The 24658-nt window shown below is 43.3% G+C and overlaps 2 protein-coding genes across 2 annotated transcripts in view; one reads left to right on the forward strand and one right to left on the reverse strand.

Moving 5' to 3' along the window:
• The first annotated feature begins 6 nt into the window (after nt 1-6).
• bmb (brambleberry) lies at nt 7-6200 on the forward strand. The gene is made up of 13 exons (XM_022220622.2): nt 7-133; nt 957-1216; nt 1452-1580; nt 1664-1849; nt 1953-2175; nt 3232-3348; nt 3438-3617; nt 4306-4512; nt 4599-4749; nt 5240-5301; nt 5406-5530; nt 5619-5737; nt 5845-6200. The coding sequence occupies exons 2-13, from the start codon at nt 959-961 to the stop codon at nt 5960-5962; spliced, it is 1875 nt and encodes a 624-aa protein (XP_022076314.2). The 5' UTR covers nt 7-133; nt 957-958; the 3' UTR covers nt 5963-6200.
• A 103-nt stretch (nt 6201-6303) lies between these two features.
• Nucleotides 6304-24658, reverse strand: part of LOC110970362 (GDP-L-fucose synthase) — a 29239-nt gene continuing 10884 nt past the window's right edge. Inside the window, 5 exon segments of the mRNA XM_051947337.1 lie at nt 6304-6911; nt 7010-7109; nt 9761-9840; nt 9941-10072; nt 11869-12002. Coding sequence (XP_051803297.1) covers nt 6856-6911; nt 7010-7109; nt 9761-9840; nt 9941-10072; nt 11869-12002 — 502 coding nt within the window. The 3' untranslated portion in view covers nt 6304-6855.

Below are 24658 nucleotides of genomic sequence, written 5' to 3' on the forward strand. Positions count from 1 at the left end.
AATCGAATGCACTCATTTCCACCCTTAAAAAATGTCAGTAATTCCATTGGCTGCGAGCTGAGCAGAGCAGAGCACAAAAAGTTAGCTGCCATTCCGACCCGCAGTGTCCAGGAGTAGCAAAACTAAACTACAGGTACGTGTTGTAGAAATGTTGCAGTTGGTTCAGTTCATCTGGCGGGTTTACAGTGTCATACTTATTCTCTGATATTTTGTTTTTATATGTTGCTGTAACGCGTTAGTCTGAATGTTTTGCTTGCCATGAAGAAATCTGTTAAATGTTTGTGAGGAACCTCCTTGTTCCACCTTTTCATTTCCCCACTTAATAAAGCCAATATGTGAATTAGTTTGTTCTGAATTAATTTCACCGCGTTTTAGCTGCATAAACGATGTTTGTGCTGGTCTGCAACAGAGCAGAGCAGACATGCCCGGGCAAGCCTCAGTGTCAGTGGATTAAATTCGGACCAAACAATAAATGAATGACTTTTGTAGTTCTGTGTCATGTAGTGTACAGACAACATGACACAGAACAACAGCAGGTCAGGTAGGCAAAATACTGTAAATCGATACACTGCTGATTCTGAGTGTAGCATATACAGTCATTCAGATTTGTGTTCTAATTGTGAGATGTCGCCATCTAGTGTCAGCCTTTGGTCATTTTGGCGTTTACTCGGCCCATCATTGCAGCAGGGAGGTGTACAGGAGAGGGACAAGCAATTCCAAAAGTTTTAAACGGTCTAACTTCCCACAGAAGTACTATTAATGGCAAATAGAACAGCTCTGACAGTAAGAGGAAACGGGTCTGAAATAGAATGTCAGACATTAAAATGGACTTAACACATCTGAACAGAGCTACAAACAAACCCATCAGCAGAACCGCTTGGATACTGGATACATGTTTTTCTTGCATTTGAGCTGAATTTTAAAAAGGCGTGCTTGTTTACCATGTTCTGATCCAGACATGTGTCTCCTGTTCCACCGCCTGCACCTCCTGCTGATGATCAGTTTGCTGGCCTGTCACTGTCCTGCTGTCAGTGGACTGTTTGAGTGGCTGAGGCAAACAGAAGCTCCTCCTGCAGCAGCTCCTCCTTCACCAGCACCAGTGGTTCCAGCACTTCTTGCAAAGGATGCTCAGTTTGAGATGGAAACGGCAGATGAGAAATTTCTGGCTGAGGCGAAGCAGTTGCAGCGGAGTCCCTTAGACAGCTGCCACTGCAGGGTAAATATGAACATTCTGTCACTTCTACTGATCAGACTGAGAGCAGCACACACCTTTAAATATACAGTACGCAGTCGACAAAGCACTAATTGTCTTTTATATATGTGTATGTATATGTTTCATATATTTTTGATTCATCATCCTTACTATTATTTTCCATAAAGTTGAAACTGTGGACAACTTTGTCTGAATATGCAGCATATAATGCTTGATTAAAGCATTTTTTTTTTTATAGGTGGTCGCACAGCTGAAATCGAGCTGTGAAGGCCTCTCAGAGGAAAAGCTTGCGAAGCTTGGAGTGGTTTTGTTTAACTGCCAGGCAGAGATTGAGGGGCGACAGACCTACCCATGTACAGAGGACATGGTAAAATATAGAGTCTTCATGAAAGGAAGGCAGTCGGTTTTTATTGTTTCTTAAGTTTCGTTAACTTCAGCTTTATGTTTTAGACAATAAAAGAGTGCACAGCAGACATGGATGCAGACACATGGAATGCTTACCACATAGTAAGCAACAGAGCACGCTCTGTTTGCTACGCAACTCGCCAGCAGCTTTTTCGGCGCAGAGCAGAGCACACAGTCAATGCTCTCATCTCCACAGCCTCCAGCCAGCTCGATGCAATGAAAGACCTGAAGGTAAAGTTGGATTTTATTTTCCCAGTTTATGTTATACCTTTTGCTGTAAAGAATCCCATCCTGTCCTCCTTCATTTGGCTTTGATGACTGTGTTTTACAACAGGCAGGCCAGCTGGAGTTGAAGGAACTGACTGCAGCTTCACTTGACAAGCTGCTAGAGGGCCACAGTACCCTGCGGGCTCAGCAGGGGAAACTGCATGAGGGCCAGGAGCAAATGGAGAGCTCACTGAAGGACAACCTGGACCGCCTGGGTCAGGAGAAGGCCCTCATCGCATCTGGACAGGAACTGGTAGCCCAGCTCATTCAGGGCATCACTCAGAGGATGGGTGAGAGCTTTTATATGTTGATGTACTTGTTAAGATGCCATACCTGAAAATATTCAACTTTTGAATTGCACCTGTCTGAATCAGAAGGGGGACTTGTTCCTGGCTGCATTCAGTATACAGGACCAAGTGTACACAATGAGTCAGGGAAAAGAAATCCTTTTGTTACCTGAACTCCAAGAAGTTTCTGTTTTACTATTAGCACTTTTTTACTCACTGTGGACTCATTTAGCAATACAAAGTCCTTCACCTCTATGGAAACCGCACAGCTGTGGCTAGAAGCAGAGAGAACTCAAATGGATTTTGTGCAGCATGACAAATTTAAATGGCATAAATCAAAATAAGAAGGAAAAGAACTAAAGTTTAATTTTTTGATTATTTTTGAAAAATAATTTTCAACTTGGCTGCACAGTGGATTGGTGGTTAGCACTGTGGTCATGCAGCTAGAAGATCCCTGGTTTGTATCTCAGCCTTCCTGGGATCTTTCTGCATGGAGTTTGCAAGTTCTGGCTGTGCATGTGTGGGTTTTCTCCGGATACTCTGGTTTCCCACTCAGCTGAGGTTTACTGGTGATTCTAAATTGTCCGTAGGTGTGAATGTGATTGATTGTCTGTATATGTAGTCCTGTGATAGACTGGTGACCTCTCCAAGGTGTCCCCTGCCTTCACCCTAAGTCAGCTGGGATAAACTCCAGCCTCCTGCGACCCTCATGAGGATTAAGCGGTGTATAGATGATGATGATGATGATGATGGATGGACGGATGGATTTTCAACTTCTATTTAGTTCTGTACATGTGCCAAAGAGCAAATCCATTTGTTCTTCACAAGCAAACTTTTAATGAAGCTGGAGCAGCTTGGTGTTGGTTACTATTATGATTTTCTTTTGAAGCTCTGTTCATCGGTACATCTCTCAAACTCCAGAATATCATGTTGACCCATTCCTCAAATAAAAAGGATTAAAGAGTTTCAAGTGCTGCATCAATTGTACCCCTTTTGAACAGAGGGAGATATTGATATTATGTCCATGTCATTTAGACTGATTCATCATTGGCTTTTCAGAGAATGTTAGTGAGCATCTTCAGATCCAAGGTTCAGAGGTACAGGACAGTCACAAGGCCATTGTTCAGGATCTCACAGATGTCAGACACCAAGCTCAGGACATCTACCAAAAAATTGGTAAATGGCTAAATTCATTCATTCAGTTTAAAATTTGCAGTTAATGTCAGGCCTGAAATGTTCTCCTCCTTTAACATTTGTCTGACCAGACCACAGTATGTCAGAGTTCATGCAGTACCAGGACCAGACGTCTCAGTACTACAGTGATCTGATGAACAAACTGGAGCGCATGAACAGCACCTTGGAAGACATGTTGCACTACCTCGATAACATGCAGAGCCGGATCGAGGAGAGACTTCACATGATCCAGGGCTACCTCGGCTGGGCAGGTGAGATGAGACCCACAATCTATAGGTGTGGAGTTTCTCGGGTACAATTTTTTATTTTTTTTGTTAAAAAGACCACATTTTCAGGGAAGTTCAGAAATGACAAGATTGGATTTTGGCAGTGATGTAGCTTATAGTCTGGATCCACTGATTTATTTATTTTTTTAAAGATTTCTGTATCATTGCGAGATAGCGACACGACATCACTGTAACTATGACAGCAAGTGAACACTGAACTGACACTGATTGCGATCTTGCTACAAATCAACCACTGTGGACTCGTCGGGGCTTATCCATCAGAAATCATACGACAGCTCAGCAGCATTAGCGACGTACTGCACTCTCTGAATGCTTTTTCTTATTATGAGTGAAATAATCTACTCGCGTCTTGATCATTATAGGAAATTTTACCCTCAGCCTGATAAAACTGACACATTTGTGACTTTGATCTGAGTATAGAAAGGACATTTTATTATATAGTAATCTTGGGACGCTGAATGTGCAAAAACTGAATTTTCTTCAGTTAAATACACAGGTAAAACTTTGTTTTGTTCATCAACACCACTGAGTTTCGAGGCTGACTCCAGTCCATTAGGATGAGCAGATGTACCCTGCACTCAGTGAAATGTGCTTAAACCACAGTGATTAAATCTGTCACTGATGTGACTCCCCTGTGCTTCTTGCTTTACAGGTCTGAGTCTAACAGCCATGTGGACATGTGTTGCCCACACAGGCTACTTTGTGCTGTGTGCAGTCCTGCTGACATTCCTGCACTGTCCAGGTTTTTCTCGAGCCATGCTGCTGCTCACTGTGCCCCTGAATGCAGTGGCTGAGATCAATCAGCAGCCAGCACTGGATCTCACCAGCCTCAGCCTTCTCCTGCTCATTCTGTCTCTGGGTACAAACTTAGAGCAGCATACAAGTACAAATACAATGCTTCTAATATTGCCATGTGTGTATAACAATATTATCTAATGTGTGTAGGCCAGTGGTTTGTGAGTCGGTTGTGGGCGTGCTTCCATGTTGGAAGAAAGCTAGCAGCCCCACTGAAACTGGGTCCATGCAACATTGTGGAGCCTCAGAAGCAGCCAAAGTCCTCAAACCACCTGTATCCACCATCCTCTACTCCACAGAAGTGAGTTTGCACAGGTCTTCATGCACACTGTGTTGCTGCAATTTTTGTCTTGAAAATGTCAATCTATTCAGAGATTGGAGGCGACATAAAACAGTCAATGCTCTTACTAGGTAACAGAAAATGGCATTTGAACTTAAAATTGACCATTAATCTATCTTCTGTAGACCAATTCCACTGCAGATGCCCCCCACACAGTCAGTACAAACTTCTAGTGGAAAGCTTGGTGGTTGTGCACAGAAAAGGAACAAATGATTCGTTTTGTTAAAACTTTGGATCAAATGGTCATTTAAATGTTGGCAACTTGAAAAAAGAAAAACCTTGCATCTTCCTAAAACTGGGTTGTGTGCATTCCCTGGTTTTTGGTTCTTTTGTTTTTACTAGAATTCTATCAAAAAATGTAAGTCTAATTTAAACAGCCTTGTGGGATGTGTGCAGTCCAGTCACTAAATGCTTTATTTGATGTTTCTACGCCTTATTCTTTTGTGATTAGAGATGAGAAGGATGGCATCATGGAGCCAGGTGACCTGTTGAACCAGGACAGCATTTTATCAGGTGGGAAATATGTGCTGTAACTTTTAACAGTAAAATAAGTTCCTTAAAGAAGAAAAGTGACACTCAACTAGACTTTCTCATGGCTCTAATGTCTTTGCATGCAGCTGATCTTGGCATATCAGCAGTGTGTCCCCCTCCCAGGAAGATGTCAGAATCCAGGTTTATCCCGATAACTGGTACATCGAGTCACTCCACTCCTTGGCTTCCACTACACTCGCGTCTCTCAGTGGTGAGAAGGTCTACTTAATGTCATTCAACATCCAGCTATGGTATTTTCAGTATGTTATGAATCATGATAAAAGTGTTCTTATTTTTAGACTGGGATTGATGATATCCCTCCAAGGAACCTGGGTGATGTTTTTGATGCAGTGAACGACTCTCGTGATTTGAGTGACTCACGAAGTGCGAGTCCCACTCAGTCACTAGCCAGCAACAGGTAAGGGTTTCAGAGTTTGTCTGCCCTCGCTTGTGTGCCGTTTTTAATTGTGAACAATTAAGTACACAATGCAAAATTCTGATTCATCTCTCTCTATTCTGCAACAGCTCTATGTCAGGCCGTCAGCTGTGCAGTGGTATCACAAAAACTGGGAAAGCTTGCAAGAAGAGAGCAGTGCCAGGACAGGAGTACTGCCGAGTCCACACCTCCCACATTCAACCCTGAATGAGAAATGTCATCCTCTTTGGTTGGGTTGTCTTGGTGGAGCTGCACTGTTGTCTTTTGTTATGTTCCGCCTGCTTTATTCAAATGCAGTAGTTGTTAAATCACCGCTATGTTTTTAGTCTATTTATACTTTTATTTTTGTTTTAACTGCTCATTTTTAAATAAATATTTTTGTCTAATGTGCACTGTTACAACTGTATACATTAAACAGAGGAAGACTTGTAGTCCCAAATGCTGACCTGCATCCCCGTGTTATTTAGTTATTTCTGTCAGAATAGGTGCAAAGCTATGTCAACCTTTGACTCGGCTCTTTAAGATTCAAACAGGACACTTGAGACAGATTACAGGTATAAAACATTTACCTTGCTCAGAGACAATATATACTGTGTAAAAAACAAAACACACAAAACATTTATACCACAATCTTCTTTCTGTTCATTAAAGTGAATGGTCACATCGTCAAAACTTCCAAATCCCAAAAGGAAAGTCATTCAGGAACACATTTAGAAACTGCTGGAAAATGTAAATAGGCAAGTTGTGACAGATCCTGGATTTCAAGACTGCAGTAATAGTTTCAGTTTAAAAATGACTAACACTATCATAGTTCACTATGATAAAGCTCGGATATTTCTACGCATAGGTAGTAGAATATAAACTTACTACAACAGACTGATCCTTAAAGCAAAAGAAACCGGTCTTCATCAACACTGGCTACTAAGACAGTACTGCAGGCTTTCACTCGGTGAGATATTAAGGAGCTCACCGAGTGCTCAGTGAGGGTCAAACTGATTTCATTCACTGCATCCTGTCTGTGCAGATTATGTTCCTCCACCGCTGTCAGCTTCTCAGGTGACAGTCCAGCCGAGATGATGTCAACTTCGTGAGCAGAGGTTTCACTTCCGTGCTGTGTCATAGTTGGCAACAAACCAGTCACAGGTTTCCTTTAAAGCTGGAAGTGAAAACAAGTGGAATTGGTCAAGACAAGCAGCTGATGTGATCCTTACAAACGTCTCCACTGATGACATTCAACCACCGAGTCAGTCCCACCTTGTTTGAAGGGTGTGAACGTGAAGTTTGGCAGGTAGCGGCGCAGCTTTGCATTGCTGGCTGTCTTTTTGAACTGGCCATCTGCTTTACTGGTGTCATGCTGAATGTCAAATGTCAAGGAAAATCAGACAGCAATATTATAACACCAAAACCTCAATTCCGAGCAGTTTCTGAGCATTTTTACTCACTGTAGGCACATTTTTCACTGTGAAATATCAAGTCCTCAGCATGTTAGAGATACTTACATAAAGTCATGAAAAAAATTATCAGACCATTCTTGTTTTCTTCAATTTCTTGTTCATTGGATTCATTACTCTTCAGTGATGAATCCAACTTACTGGTTAGGAGGAAGTCTGGAGAAGCCTAAAAACCAGACTGTCTTGCCCCGACAGTAAAACATGGGGGTGGATCAGTGACCATCTGGGGTTAGGGCCAATGAACCAGGTCATGAAAACAGTCTTCTTCCATCAGCTGGAAAATTCTTTCCTGTATCCAATGACTGGATTTTCCAACAAGACAATTCTCCTTGCTACCCGGCAAGGTAAGTTAAAGCTTGGATGGGGAACCAGAACATTGGAACCATGCCTTGGCCTGCTCAATCACGAGATCTAAATCCAATTGAAAATGTGGAAAATCATCAAATGCAAAATGCAGAACTACAAGCCCCAAAACAAGGCAAATGTGTTTGAATTTGTGCAACAGGAATGGGCTGCTGTGACAGCAGAACAATGTCAGAAGCTGGTGGAGAGGATGCCGAGACGCATAAAACAATGGTTATGCAATCAAGTACTTATTCCTGTGTGTATCGTGTGACTAAAACAGACAGAAAAGAAAACATGGAATGTCTAAAATCAATATTGTAGGCAGTACAATGTCATAGCTATTGATGGTAGAACTTAAGTGATTTTGGTTATCATCAAGAAAACCATGGAAAATGTCTCAGCTCTGAAATCAAACTCTTATGAGCTATTTTTGTTATCATCATCATATGTGTCCAAACAAATGTACCTTTAGTTGTAGCAGGCATTAAAATGAACAAGAAATTGAAGAAACCATGGGCGATCTAAAGAAATTTTCCATAATTGTATGTACATATTCTACATTTTCAAAATTTTTCACACTACTCTGCACATAAACTTTAGAAACAAAGTTCAACATGCTGAATGCAACTTCACATAACCCGCTGGTAAGGTGTATACCGTTTTTGAGCCATGCTGAATTAGTGACTGTTGGAAGACGCTCAGTCAGTTATAGCTACTTGGTTGCACTGAGGACCGTGGCATTTTCAGTTTTTTACAGAATCTGGTGAAAACAGTTCATTCCTGGCAAATTGTTTTAAAAAGATGTAAATTAAGTGATTTTGATTAAGTATTACAAATTTTAGGCTTAGACTTCATTCACATTCAAGTCACACATCATACATTTATGGAGCACTGGATAGTTAATTCTACAACTCTTTCTGTTTCTAGAGTTTCTGGCTGATAAACAGGGGGACTTTTGCCACCTCTTTTAAAGACATTATAATCAATTATTAACCTTCTTCACACAGGTTTGAGCATTGTGGTCTTGAGTCTGATTTGCACAATTCAATTTTGTGTGAATCTTACCTTGCAGACAACAGTTTGAGTACAACACAAAGCCTTTCTTGCTTCCACTGGCTGACTAATAATTTAATTTTCAATTTTTGTATTTATCTGTTTAGACAGGACAACCTAAAATAACAACTGCTTCGAAACAATGTTGTGGATAATGAGATGATATATTTTTAATTCTGTGAATGGTGAATCTCATAGCATTCTAAAACAAGTGCATCGAAGGCAGGATATGAATTTTAAAATGTGCAGTTGCTTTAATCCTATCCGAAATTAACAATATGTGATTAGGGAAAAGGCCCAGCAGAGGATGTATTTCCTGTGCCAACTGAGGAAGTTCAACCTGCTACAGGAGCTGCTGATCCAGTTCTACACCACCATCATCCAGTCTGTCCTCTGCACTTCCATCACTGTGTGGTTTGGTTCAGCCACCAAGCAGGACAGGCACAGACTGCAACGGACAGTGAGGACTGCAGAAAAAAATCATCGGTGCCAGCCTGCCCTCCATTCAGGACTTGTACATGTCCAGAGTCAGGAAAAGGGCAGGCAACATCACTGCAGATCCGTCACACCCTGGACATAACCTGTTTCACCTCCTCCCCTCCGGGAGGCGCTACAGAGCTCTGTACACCAAAACCACCAGACACGTGAACAGTTTCTTTCCACAGGCTGTTGCTCTGATGAACATTTGAAACCAGTCACAGTCTGAATCATGAACATAAACATCCACAACCTCAACAAACAGTTCTATAAACAATAAAATTGTAACTAAACACATTCTGTATACACTGTGTAAATAAAAATTATCTACATCTGTGTATAATGTACATAAGCTCCACCATTTCCACTGATCACTTTAAACTAGGTTATTTTATGTTATGTTATGTCATGTCATGTAATGTTACATTATGTTACGTTAATTTTTCTTATTACGTAATGTTAAAGTTATGTTAGTATTTTTTATATTTTTCTTTTTGTTACATAATTTATGTTTATTATTTGATTTTCTATTTGTCTAGTACAAGAAGGTACTGTAAAATACCGGAGTCAAATTCCTTGTATGTGCTCACATACTTGGCAAATAAAAGACATTCTGATTCTGATTAGTCTGCTAAATCTAGTACAGAGAAGCAGGCAACTTGCATTATGAAAAAGATACCATTACTTCTCCTTTAAAGCCCAAAGCCTCAACAACTGCATCTGCTGCTTCTTTAATGGACACTTCATCTTCCTCACCAACTGGAACCGACAGACACAACGTTGTCAATACATTTCAGTTTGAATAGCTGAAAATTAAGCTGTCATTATCAAAAACCATATGCTACATATGAAGACTCACCAGAGAGAATAATTGGATCGACCTCCGGATACTCCCTCAGCACCCAGAGGAAGAGACGAGCCAGGTCCAAAGAGTAAATGAACTGTCTTCTCGGAGTGCCGGAGCCCCACACCACCAAGGGTTTCCCCTCCTCTAACCAATAAACAGAGAAGTGAATTATTTAAATATAAACATGTGTCAGCCTTCCTGCTTATCTTCTGTATCTGTGCTTGCTGCTAACTCTCTTGAGATACATGACATACACATTTTTACCACCAGCTCTTCTAGAATGAAATTACTAAGAGAGGTAAAGTTGGATTTATACAAACCCAGTTTCAATGAAGTTGGGACGCTGTGTTAAACATAAATAAAAACAGAATACAATGATTTGCAAATCATGTTCAACCTATGTTTAATTGAATACACTACAAACACAAGATATTTAATGTTCAAACTGATAAAGTTTATTGTTTTAGCAAATAATCATTGATGTAGAATTTTATGCCTGCAACATGTTCCAAAAAAGCTGGGACAGGTGGCAAAAAAGACTGAGAAAGTTGAGGAATGCTCATCAAACACCTGTTTGGGACATCCCACAGGTGAACAGGCTAATTGGGAACAGGTGGGTGCCATGATTGGGTATAAAAGGAACTTCCCTGAATTGCTCAGTCATTCACAAACAAAGATGGGGTGAGGTTCACCTCTTTGTGAACAAGTGCGTGAGAAAATAGTCAAACAATTTAAGAACGATGTTCCTCAATGTACAATTGCAAGGAATTTAGGGATTTCATCATCTGCGGTCCATATTATCATCAAAAGGTTCAGAGAATCTGGAGAAATCACTGCATGTAAGCAGCAAGGCCAAAAACCAAGACTTAATGCCCATGACCTTCGATCCCTCAGGCGGCACTGCATCAAAAACCGACATCAATGTGTAAAGGACATCACTGCATGGAACATACTCAGGAACACTTCAGAAAACCACTGGCAGTAAATACAGTTTGGCGCTACATCCGTAAGTGCAACTGAAAACTGTATTTATCAACAACACCCAGAAACGCCGCCGGCTTCTCTGGGCCCGAGCTCATTTAAGATGGACTGATGCAAAGTGGAAAAGTGTTCTGTGGTCTGACTATTCCACATTTCAAATTGTTTTTGGAAATTGTGGACGTCGTGTCCTCCGGGCCAAAGAGGAAAAGAATCATCTGGACTGTTATGGACGCAAAGTTCAAAAGCCAGCATCTGTGATGGTATGGGGCTGTTTTAGTGCCAATGGCATGGGTAACTTACACATCTGTGAAGGCACCATTAATGTTGAAAGGTAGTTACATGTTTTGGAGAAACATATGCTGCTATCCAAGCAACGTCTTTTCATGGATGCCCCTGCTTATTTCAGCAAGACAATGCCAAACCACATTCTGCTCATGCTACAACAGCTTGGCTTCGTAGTAAAAGAGTGCCAGTACTAGACTGGCCTGCCTGTAGTCCAGACCTGTCTCCCATTGAAAATGTGTGGCGCATTATGAAGCGCAAAATACGAAAACGGAGACCCCGGACTGTTGAACAGCTGAAGCTGCGCATCAAGCAAGAATGGGAAAGAATTCCACCTACAAAGGTTCAACAATTAGCGTCCTCAGTTCCCAAACGTTTATTAAAGGTTGTTAAAAGGAAAGGCAATGTAACACGGTGGTAAACATGACCCTGTTCCAGTTTTTTTGGAACATGCTGCAGCCATAAAATTCTAAGTTAATGATTATTTGCTAAAAACAATAAAGTTTATCAGTTTGAACATTAAATATCTTGTCTTTGTAGTGTATTCAATTAAATATAGGTTGAACATGATTTGCAAATCATTGTATTCTGTTTTTATTTATGTTTAACACAACGTCCCAACTTCATTGGAATTAGGTTTGTACATTGCAACTTACCCATGTAAGGCTGTGACTTACTTTGAGCAATGTATGCTTTATGTATGAGACCTGGCAGCACATGACCATCCTCAATGCTGAAGTTGTCATGAGGACCGAACACATTAGTGGGAATCACAGCTGTATAGCAGTGTCCATGCTGCTGGAAACAAGCCCTGTGAAACAAGCAAATAACTTAGCAAGTACTTCTAATTCATCCATTATCAATACATCGCTGAAGACAGGATTCAGCAGTCTATCACAGGGCCACACAGAGACAGACAACCAAGCACACTCACATTCACACCTACAGATTGTTTCACTCTGTTCCATTTCCTCCGTCTTGAAATCATACAGAGTGGATGGTATTTCCTCAGCTGAACTTTATTAACATTGCGCATCGGCAAACACATACGACTGCAAACAGCCTTTGACCTGGCGAGTGTCACACTCTAATCGGTCCCCCTAGCAACATATGTCATAAACATTCCACTTGACACATCCTTTCTCTCTTTTTTTCCACAACACCTGTTTGTTTTCCTTTTAACCAAAGTACACATTTTCTTTTAGGTGTGATTTTTCCAGTGCATCAGTATATTAACAAGAACATTTTCAGTAAACAGATTCAAGAATTCCAGGTCTCAAAAATAAACTCTTTGGTCATACCTTTAATCCCTTTCCTCTGTTAATTCTTTGCACCTATTATACCACCATTTTCTTTCTTTCCTTTTCTTTTCTCAATAATACCTAGTCTGTAAAAAAACAGTAAACATCATCACCTTTAACCAGTTCATGTACAATAGTACAGCTACTGAAGGAGGCGGTCGCACTTTTCTCCGTCTTTATCTATATCTGCTCTTCCCCCATCCCTGTGTGTTCTGCTTGCTACAATTTTGTCTCGTCTCATTCTTGGAGCAATTGCTTGGCACTGGACCTTCGAAACACCGATCATGGAATTGATTAGCTGGTCTCTCAACGCCATTGACAAGATTGTCGCTACCAAGAGCACGGGCTTAGGGGAGCCCACCTGCCCGGATGGGAACTTTGTCTCAGGCTATGTGATCGACTCGTGGGGGAAGTGGAGAGGGACCATGTGCCTGGCACCCCTATCCGTGGAGGACATGGAAGATGTTTATATATTTGGATTTATGATGATAGGTCTGCTGATAATTGGCTTGATTGCGGGCCTGAGCTTCTGGAAAATTAGGAGGTCCGCAGAGAAAAACGATGTCCAAGCTCTGCTGATCCTAGCAAACGATCGGATCAAGGCTGCTGGTGACCGGAATGACGAACTCAAATGTAAGATAGACAATTTGCTTGGGGTGACTGTTGATTTGAGTCGGAAAGTGGATGTTATCAAGGTGAAGATCGCCACAGCTGATGTATTCCAATGATCCAGTATAGCCAAATATGGATCCTCTCCTGCAGCTGTGAATTCTGCATGATCTGTTTCGCTGTTTTGACAGCACACTCTGCTTTTCCGTTGCTTTGTAGATATCTTGGGGAAGATGTTCGGTGCACAAATTCCCACTTTAGACAAAATACTTTAAATTCTTGTGACGTATACTGTGGGCCATTGTCCGAAATCAGCACATCTGGTATCCCCTATCGAGCGAAATGTGCCTTCAGTTTGTGAATCACAGTGGTGCTCTTAGTGTCAGGAAGATAGTCAACTTCCTAGAAGTTTGAATAATAGTCCACAGTTACCATATAGTCCTTGTTAAGGCATGCAAACAGATCAGTTCCTACCTTTGGCCAGGGTCTGTAGGAAACATCGTGGGGATGCAACGTCTCTTTCTGTTGTTTGTGGTCCACTGACCTGCAGATGTCACACTTAGAGCTGAAAGTCTTTGTCTGTTAATTCATACCCTGCCAGTACACACACTCACGTGCCCGTCTGAAGCATCCTTCAACTTCCAGATGTGATGAGAGTATACGGCGGGTGAGATCGGCTCTGAGTGTGTCTGGGATAACTGCTCTTTCTCCTCTGAATACGGTAGCTAGGTATGGTAGCTAAGCTCGTCCTGAAATGCAAAGTAATGCTGAATGTCTTGTGCAATGTCTCTTTTGTTCCTGGATCAGCCTTTTCACACTTTGCAACTTTACATTCTCTTTTGCTGCGTCTCAGATGGCAGACAGTCTCTCTGTAGAAATGGGCAGGTAGGTCAACATGTTAATAGTGTCTCGATCTGTCTCCGTCTCTCCTTGATTACAGTCAGGTAAGTACGCTCTGCTCAGTGTGTCAGCTAACAGCATATTCCTACCTGGCACGTAAGTTACATCAATGTCATATTTCTGTCATATTGCACTAAGTAGTGGCTTTCTCACTATATTCTCAAGTGGTTTATGGTCACGCTGCACTGTCACCTTTCTACCATATGTATACTGGTGGAACTTTTCAAAACCAAATACAATGGCTAAACATTCCGTTTCTATTTGGGCATTTCCTCTTTCAATAGGAGTCAGTGCTCTGCTTGAGAAGGCTACAGGTTTACCCTTCTAAGTCAGGGTGGCTCCTAGGCCCGTCTCTGAAGCATCACATTGAAGTGTTAGCTCTTCAGTCTGGTCACAGTATTTCAGTAGTGGTGGGTCAGTTATTTTCTCTTTCAGCCTCTTAAAGGCAGTCTTATGCACTTCAGTCCACTCCCACATACTGTCCTTGTGTGTAAGTTGTCTCAACACTTCACAGTCATCCGAAAGGTGAGCACAAAACTTTGACAAAGTTGTTCAGCATGTCTACCAGTCTCTGTACACCCTTAACGTCTGTGGGCCTGGGCAAGTCTTTAATTGCCCGCACTTTCTCCACGTCAATCCGAAGGCCCTCTGCAGTCAGTAAATGTCCAATATAAGGAACAGACTGTCTTCTGAGCTTAAACTTGCCTGCATTTAACTTAATGTCTCTTCGCCTGCATCTGAGTAGAAAAAGTCTCAAGTTCTCTTTGTGACTCTCCTCTGCCTTTTCCTGCATGTCTCCCTCACGGTGATAAGTATATCATCTGCACTAACATACACACCTGGCAGGCCCTCTAGCGCCTGCATCAGCTTTCTTTGGAAGACTTCTGGAGCTGGGCTTATACCCATTGGCATTCGGAGCCAACGGTACCGCCCAAATGGGGTAGCAAACGTGGTGAGATGGCTCGACTCCTCGTCCAGTTTGACATTCCGAAAGCCATGTTTCACGTCGCAAACAGTGAATACCTTGGCCTTAGCGAGCTCTGGTAGAATGTCATCAATGGTGGGAAGGGGGAAGTGACTCCTCTTTAGAGCTTTGTTCAGCGGTTTGGGGTCTATGCAGATCCTTGGTTTTCCATTTGGTTTGATCACTGACACCATACTGCTTATCCAGTCTGTACTGTGCTCAACTGGTGCAATGATGTCTTTCGTCTCCAAGTCCTTTAGCTCTTCTTTGAGCTGCGCCATCATAGCAACAGGCACTCTGCGCTTTGGTAGTTTCACTGGTGGGACACTTTTCGATCTTATAGTCTCCTTCTAGGCAGCAGACACCTGTGAAAACGTCTCCAAACTCCGCCTTTCAATCAGTCAATCAATCTTTATTTGTATAGCACTTTTCATCCGATAAAATCGCACCAGGAAGTGCTTCACAACAAAAACATTGAAATAAAAACAAGAAAATCTTTCCCTCCCACCCTGGGTATGTACATATATATATACACACACACACACACACACACACACACACACACACACACGCCTTTATTTCATCTAGTCACTATGCTGTCTATCACCAGAATATTCTCATACTGTACTTTGATCATCCTCATTGCCACACTTGCTTTTCTCCCTAGTAAGGGGATTCTGTCCTCCTGGTCCACCACTTGGAACTCTAGTCTGTACAGTTTATCATTTCTAGGATTCCTCAGTTTGACTTTACACTTGCCAAGCGGATTGAGTCTACTCTTGTTATACATCACTAGCACTTTTTCTGTCCTTTCAAGTTGTGTGTCTGAATTCAACAGGTGCATAGGTATCACATTACACGTAGCGCCACAGTCTATCTGGAAATTGTCCAACTTCTTATTCATCATCATACCTGCAAAGAGTTGCTGGCTTCCACTGTGCGCAGGGGCGTCACTAGGTTTTAAGGACAGGGGGGCTTAGCCCCCAGGAGATGCACAGGATGTGAGCGAACGTGTAATTTCACAAACAGCTAACAAAAACTGAGAAATTGCTTTTCCACTTTTTGGACAGATTTAGATTTATTCAGAGATACTTTACTGTGTAAATGTTTTAAGCCACGGTGGCCATGACATTTGCTCGCAACACAATAATTCAAGGCTGCCAACTTGGGACTAGACCTTAGAGTGAGATTTGGTTTGTGTGTGATGTTGGTGGTGGGTCTGGGGGCCCTCCCCCAGAACATTTTGAAAATTATTGATCCTATTTCCTGCATTCTGGTGTATTTTAAGAGCATATTGTTAAAATCTTATTATAGAGATAACATTAAGGGATAATAAAAAAAAAAACACTGGGCTTAAAAAAACAGAAAAAAACAGAGCAATGGCAATCAGTATTAAAAATGATTGTTCTTGTAAAATATAGATGCAAGTTCTGTAGTTGGATGTGCACAACACATTTCAGTATTTTCCATAAATATCTGCATAATTTAAATAACTCCAGCAACCACTTTGTAACATTTGTCTTGGAGGATTCTAATGCACACACTCAACAGCTTCAAGTTGACCACATCAGCCAACTAAACAATAAAAAGTGCTTAAGCAAAAGCAAAACATAACTTCATCACTTAAATGATCCGAATCCTCACTGTTCTGCTGCAACATTGGCCAGTCACTCGCTCGAACTCCCAGGCTAGGCTAACAAGCTAGTGGCACTTTTCTTCCGTGGCAAAACTCTTCGTCTTGGTTCAGTTCACGGGCACTGCCACCATGTTTCACTCTGTTCCGTTTCCTCGGTCTTAAAACCATACAGAGTGGACCATAGCTATGTATAGAAGGGTAGATACGACACGCCCCTCTGAGCGGCGTGCCTGCGGAGACACTAAGCTAGTGGGGGCAAAGTTTTGGTGTTTTCCATAGATGTCAATGGCACAAAAACTAAAACAAGAAGAATGCCGGCTCATTGTGCTGCGTACGGCTGCACACTACGTCAGATGATCAAGACAAGGAAACTTGGAATAATTTTCCATAGGTAAGAATAGTTTTTGGCTCTTTTTTCATTATTAAATCTTGTTGACAGCTTCTAGTCTATGAGAGCTAGCTAGTGTAGCCGACCGTTCTGGGTTCATCTATAATGTTTGCATGTAATAAAATAACAAACGGGGCAGGAGACGAGGTAACAGGTTCAACAGCGCTCTGCTTCTGTTTTTATTCCTCCCGATCAGAGAGAGAGCAGATTTTTCCACACAACCACGCCAACACTACATTCCCTTCCACCCTACGGCAACTCCGAGGGACACACCTCCTCTCTCCCCACATAAACACTAAACAGTCTGTTACATGTCCCCCTCCCAATAAGAAATGTCCCCATTTCTACTAAAACAGAACCATGGGCAAAAAAAATCAACACAAAGAAAACAACACCAGTAAACACAGCGGGGCTAAACACCTAACAAATCAAACAGTTTTCAATACCCGAAGTGCTCAACACAAAACAGCAACATACTTATAGAATTTAACTTTTTATTTTTATAACAAGCCTTCCCTGCATTGCCCAAATCAGAATGCAATAGAGTCAAGACATGAGAAAGTCCTGGAAACGTGTCAGGGCCCGCACCACTCGCTCCCTGCGAGACTGTCCAGACACAGGTTTCCACAAGTCGCACCGCAAGTCCCACACAGTCCATAGTCCAACACTCCAGTCGGCAGCGGGTCACTGCCTCGCAGGGACTGGGGACTTGCTGAAGCCTCAACTGCAGGAGTCGTCGTGGGGACAACCACAACGGTGGGAGCAGTCCGTGCTGGCAGTGGCAGAGTGTACAGTTTAAGTCTGTCGTGATGAACCACCTGCGCTCGCTCCCTTAGGTCAAGCGGATTGATGACGCGGTATGTCAGTGCAGCTTCTCCACCCGACACCAACACTTCCACGACATGATATGGGCCTCTCCAATGCGGTGCCAGCTTCATGTGGCTTTCCATGGGATTATTCAGCCACACCAGCCCACATACATCAAAAGGGTGGTGGCAGCTACCCACATCATAGTACAACTTTTGTCTTTCTTGAGCCTCGGCAGAGTTGAGCCGGGCTGTGCTGAAGGCTGCCTCAAGCCGCTGTGCAATGTCGACTGCATATTCCTTCTGGACCCCCATGTCGCAAAAGTCCAGAGCACCCGCAGGCACCAGCACGTCAGCAGGAACCCGTGCTTCCCGTCTGTGCATGAGGTAAAAGGGAGTGAAATGGGTGCTGGAATGTTTAGAGGTGTTATATGCAAAGGCAACTTGTCCCATTTACTCCCATGAGAGAGCAACATCTTCGCCAGCCGGTCAATCAAAGTCCGGTTATGACGCTCCACCATGCCATCAGATTTTGGATTATGCTTATTGCTCAGAAACCAGTTTTATTTGTTGTTATATATCGTCCTCCTGCTCCTTATTCTGAGTTTTTATCTCAATTCTCAGACTTTTTATCTGAATTAGTGCTCAGTTCAGACAAAGTTATTATTGCGGGTGACTTTAACATTCATGCTGATATACACAGCGACAGCCTTACAACAGCTTTTAATTCATTATTAGAGTCAATTGGGTTTTGTCAACATGTAAATAAACCAACTCATAGTTTTAATCACACTCTTGACCTTGTCCTGACTTATGGCATAGAAATTGAAGAGTTAATAGTATTTCCCCAGAACCCTCTTCTTTCTGACCATTTTATGATAACATTTCAATTTAAAGTAAAGGATTGTTTAGTAGCTGAGAACAAATATCATTAGAGTAGGTGTTTGTCTGACAATTCGGTATCTAAATTTAAGGAAATAATACCCTCACTGTTTACTTCAGCAACATTTACTGATAAATCAGAAGGCAAATATTATAATTTTACCCCCACAGAAGTGGATTATTATGTTAATAATACTTCAGCCTCACTGCGTACAACTCTTGATAGTGTTGCACCTGTAAAAAAGAAAGTTATATCTCAGAGAAGACTTGCTCCTTGGTATAATTCCCAGCTGCGGACTTTAAAGCAGGCATCCCGAAAGCTGGAAAGAAAGTGGTGTTCCACTAATTCAGAGGAAGTGTATGTGGCTTGGAAAAATAGTCTAGTAATCTATAAAAAAGCTCTTCGTAATGCCAGGACAACTTATTATTCGCCTTTAATAGAGGAGAACAAGAACAACTCTAGGTTTCTCTTTAGCACTGTAGCCAGGCTGACAAAGAGTCAGAGCTCCGTTGAACCTTGTATTCCTTTAGCTTTAACCAGTAACGACTTCATGAGCTTCTTTACACATAAAATAGTTATGATTAGAGATAAAATTAATCTGGCCGTTCCTACAAATGTCACAGATGCTTTTGAATTGGCTGTTAGACCTGATGAATATTTAGAATTCTTCACTCCTATATGTCTCTCTGAACTAATTTCAACAGTTTCTACATCCAAACCATCAACATGTCTTTTAGATCCTATCCCAACTAGACTCTTCAAGGAGATTTTACCTTTAATTAATTCTTCAATGTTAGATCTGATTAATCTCTCTCTAGTAATAGGCTATATACCACAGGCTTTTAAGGTTGCTGTCATCAAACTTTTGCTTAAAAAGCCCACTTTAGATCCAGATGTGTTAGCTAACTATAGACCAATATCCAACCTATCATTTCTCTCTAAAATTCTGGAAAGAACAGTTGCAAATCAATTATGTGAACACTTACAAAGGAATAATTTGTTTGAAATGTTTCAGTCAGGCTTCAGAGTGCATCATAGCACAGAAACAGCTCTGGTGAAAGTTACTAATGACCTTCTAATAGCATCAGATAATGGACTAGTCTCTATACTTGTTTTGTTAGATCTTAGTGCAGCGTTTGACACAATCGACCACATAATTTTATTACAGCGTCTAGAACATTCAATTGGCATTAAAGGGACAGCACTGGACTGGTTTAAATCCTACTTATCAGATAGGTTCCAGTTTGTGCATGTCAACAATAACTCTTCTGAGCATACTAAAGTTAATCGTGGAGTTCCTCAGGGTTCTGTCTAAGGACCGATACTTTTCACATTATACATGCTTCCTTTAGGCAATATTATTAGGAAGCATTGTATTAACTTCCATTGTTATGCAGATGACACACAATTGTATTTATCTATGAAGCCATATGACACTGATCAGTTAGCTAGACTGCAAGATTGTCTTAAGGACATTAAAACCTGGATGACTTTTAACTTCCTACTGCTAAATTCAGACAAAACTGAAGTCATTGTATTTGGCCCCAAACATCTCAGAAACTTGCTTTCAAAGCAAATAGTTACTCTGGATGGCATCACATTGGCCTCCAGTACTACTGTGAGGAATCTTGGAGTTATTTTTGACCAGGACATGTCCTTTAACTCACACATAAAGCAAGTCTGTAGGACTTCCTTTTTTCACCTGCGTAATATTGTAAAAATCAGGAACATTCTGTCTCAGAGTGATGCAGAAAAATTAGTTCATGCTTTTGTTACTTCCAGGCTTGACTATTGCAATTCCTTATTACTGGGTTGTCCAAATAGCTCTCTCAAACATCTACAGTTGATCCAAAACGCTGCTGTGAGAGTACTGACAGGAGTTAGCAAAAGAGATCATATTTCCCCAATACTTGCTTCTCTTCACTGGCTTCCTGTTAAATCCAGAATAGAATTTAAAATCCTTCTTCTGACATATAAAGGTCTTAGTAACCAATCTCCATCATATCTTAAAGATCTGATAGTACCATATTATCCTAGTAGAACTCTTCGCTCTCAAACTGCAGGCTTACTTGTTGTTCCTAGAATTTCTAAAACTAGAATGGGAGGCAGAGCCTTCAGTTATCAGGCGCCTCTCCTGTGGAACCTGCTCCCAGTTTGGGTTCGGGAGGCAGATACCCTCTCTATTTTTAAGACCAGGCTTAAAACGTTCCTTTTTGACAAATCTTATAGTTGGGGCTGACTGGGTGACCCAGAGGGGTTCGGCTTGTGTCTTCATTTGCACAGCTGACTCCCTCTTGGACGTCCCTTCGTTCTGCCCCTAGTCATGCTGCTATAGGCCGAGGCTGCTGGGGGACTTCTCTTGACGCACTGAGCCCTTCTCTATCTACCTTTACATTTAATATGTATACCGTTATTGCAGTACATTCACTCTGTTTCCCCCTGTGCTATTTCTCCGAGTGTCCCTGGTCCCAGAGCTGGATGCTTCAGATCTGCGGTCGATGTTCCACCAACCGGTCTAGTCTCCATCATGTCCACTGTGGGATGTTGCTGCTGACCTTCCTCCAGATCCTCTGCTTCCAACTCCCCTTTTTCCACCAGTCAACTCTGCATCGCCTTCACTATACTTGTTATGCTAACTTACATACTGTTTGAATTTTACTGCTAGTTATATATGGAGTATGTTTTATGTCAGAGCCATACATCATAAGAGTAAACTATGAGTCAGTTTTCAATGTTAGCTTATACTTTGTCTGTGTCACATATCCTGTCATGCATGTATCCAAATGTGTGTTGTGTTTTCCTTGCTTTCCCACCCCTCCCTCTTCTCCCATCCCTCCCCCTTGCCCTCCTCTGTCCCTCTCAACCCGCCCGGCCAGCAGGCAGATGGATCCCCCCTATATAGAGCCGGGTTCTGCTCGAGGTTTCTTCCCTGTTAAAAGGGTGTTTTCCTTGCCACTGTCGCCTTTGGGCTTGCTCTGGGGGTCAGGTATATGGGTTCTGTAAAGCGTCTTGAGACGATTTGACTGCAATTGACGCTATATAAATAAAATAAAATTGAATTGAATTATAGGCCATGGTGCGAGTCTTCTTAATCCCCAGCCACTGACAGAGGCTCTGAATCACCTCCGCTTCGAACTGGTGACTCTGGTCACTATGCAGGATTTCTGGAACACCATGCACTAGCACATAGTCCTCAAAAAGACAGCGGGCGACTGTGAGAGCTTTCTGGTTTGGTAACGCATACAGGGCCACAAACTTAGTGAAGCAGTTCTCCACAACTAAGATGTACCTGTTCCTCCGAGAGGTCAACGGCAGCTCCAAGATGTCCGCGACCACCCTCTGCAGAGGACGGCCAACTTGTGAGCCCCCCATGGGAGTCCTCGGCCCAGGAACCGGGTTCCTGCGGGTCTGACAGGCCCTGCATTGTTCACACCACTGCCTTATGTCTCTCAGCATGAAGGGCCAGTAGCGGGATTGCCTGGCCTTCTCCCACACACGTTCAGCGGAAAAGTGTGCAGCAGTTGGTCCCCCATGCAACTGCTGAAGGAGCTCTGGTACTATGGCTGCAGGGACCACCACCTGAGTTTGTTTCTCCCCATGGGTTCAGGTAAAGCAGTGCGACACAGCAGTCCCTCACTCACAGACAGAAGGTGAAACTCAGTCCATAGCTTCCTCAAGCCAGCAGAGGAATCCCTGGGGAGTCTGCGAGGTCGCCGTACCACGCCCTGCTCCAACCAAGTCATGTCAGGGTCTTCATGTTGTAGTGACAGCAATTCAGCTCTACTACCATAAAGTGAATAGACCGGGAGTCATTCTGTATGTGCCCCGCCTGTCAACAGGGGATGGTCTGATGTCTCTACCGAGGTCACGGCACACAGTCCAGATGAGGGAGCATCTGGTTCGACTGAGTCAGGGGACACAGGCCGGCAGGACAGAGCATCAGCATTTTTATGTTGGGAACCGTCCTTGTGAACCATGACCCAGTCAAACAGGTCCAACTCCAGCACCACCAACTCCTCCGTCCGGTCGGATCATTATCAATGGCCATGCGTCTGAGGCCCAGCAGGGGGCGATGGTCGGTAATGATGGAGAAGGTGGACAGCCTCACACACTGCCCACACAACAGCCCATAGTTCCCGGTCAAAGGTGGACCATCTCTTCTGTGTGCATGTGAGGGCTGGCTGGCGTATCCACCTTCTCACAGCCTTCATCATCCTGCACCAGCACGGCATCAACAGAGTCTTTGGAGGCATTGGTGTACACCTTGAAAGGAAGTGTAAAGTTGGGCAGGGTAACCACTGGGGAGGATGTCAGCACTTGTTTGAGATAGGTGAATGCTGCTTTGCCACTCAGTTGACCACTCAAAAGGCACATTCTTCCCTGCCAGCTGATGGAATGGCGCAGCATGTTGGGAGAAGTCACGCACAAACCTCCTATAATAGGAGCACAGACCCACAAAAGCCCTGACCTCTGAAGGGGTGCGGGGCGTTGGCCAGGTTCTCACCTTCTCAGTGTTCCGTGGGTCTGGCTGGAGACCGTCCCTTGAGACTACGTGGCCCAGGAACACCACATGGTCCCTGGCAAAGTGGCATTTCCTGGGATTCAACTTCAGGCCCGCCAGCTGGATCTGGAAAGGACTTCTTCCAGATGATGGAGGTGGTGGTGTGAAAGTACGGCTGTAAATCAGGATATCATCCAAATAAACCATACAAATGTGCCACGGCAGACTCTTCAGGATGAGCTCCATCATATGTTGGAAAGGTGGCCAGGGAGTTTTGTCAGACCCATGGGCATAGCCTCATGGCCACTCGCCATGTCCTCAGCTACTTCTACCTGCCAGTAGCCATTTGACAAGTCAAGTGTGCAGAACCAGGCCAAGCCAGTCAAAACATCCAGGCTATCATCCACTCGTGGGAGGGGGTGAGAGTCTTTGATCGTCACTGCATTCAGGCGACGATGTCAATGCAGAACCTCCACTGTCCCCTTTCTTCCTCACAAGCACCACTGGAGCCGCCCAGGGGCTGCGACTTTCCCTCCACGGTCCATCAGCGAGCAGCTCAGCCACCTGACGTTCATCATTTCCTCAGGAGATGTAGATACGCACGCTGCTTCACTGGTGGGTGGTCTCTGATTCTAATATGGTGTTTGATCAGTGTACGCCTGCCTGTGTTTCTGTCAGACAGGCTAAAAACATCAGTAAATCTCTGCAGCAGGTCAGCCAACTTGGCCCTCTGCTCAGCTGTGACAGGGGACTCCTCCAAGAAGACAGAGTCGGCTTGTGCGGTGGCGGCACCGCTGGGTGGCTGTTCAGTGAGACGATGTGGCACTAAAATGTCATTCTTTTCGACTGGGTTAAAATTCAATTGAGGTGTAGCCCCCGCTTGAGTTCAAACAGCCTCTCCTGTGGGGTTGAGGATACGGGCTGAGGTCACACCATCCTCACATTGTTTTTTTTTTGGCCTTTCTTCGGCTTTTTATTGATAGCATAGTGGAGGAGAGACAGGAAATGGGGGAGAAGAGTCAGGGGAAGACATCAGCAAAGGGCCACAAGCAGGAATCAAACTTGGGCCGCTGCGTCAGGACCGGCCCCTGTACATGGGTCGCCCGCTTAACCTTTTGAGCTATACGGGCACCTCCATCCCTCACACTGTTCACTGTGCGAGCAACCACCAGGCCCCGTTGTCTCTGGGATGTTTGGTTCTAGGTATCCCTCAAATTTTGCAGCAAGCTGACCTGCCCCTGCCGGAGTGAGAATGTTCACTGGCACCAGAGCCTCACTAAGCGGGGGAATGATCATGACGTCAGCGAGGGTCACGTTACAACAGCTTGGGACCAACTCTCCACTCCGGAGCAGGGGCACAGAAATGTCCCATAGCTGTAACACACCACGCCCCCCGAGTTCCAGCGGTGCATTCATAGCTAGAAAGCCCAGTCCGAGTAGAACACACTGGGTGGATTCTCTTATCACATGAAAAGCGTG

The sequence above is a fragment of the Acanthochromis polyacanthus genome, chromosome 4 (genome assembly GCF_021347895.1).
Source record: "Acanthochromis polyacanthus isolate Apoly-LR-REF ecotype Palm Island chromosome 4, KAUST_Apoly_ChrSc, whole genome shotgun sequence".
In the NCBI taxonomy this organism is placed as follows: domain Eukaryota; kingdom Metazoa; phylum Chordata; class Actinopteri; family Pomacentridae; genus Acanthochromis; species Acanthochromis polyacanthus.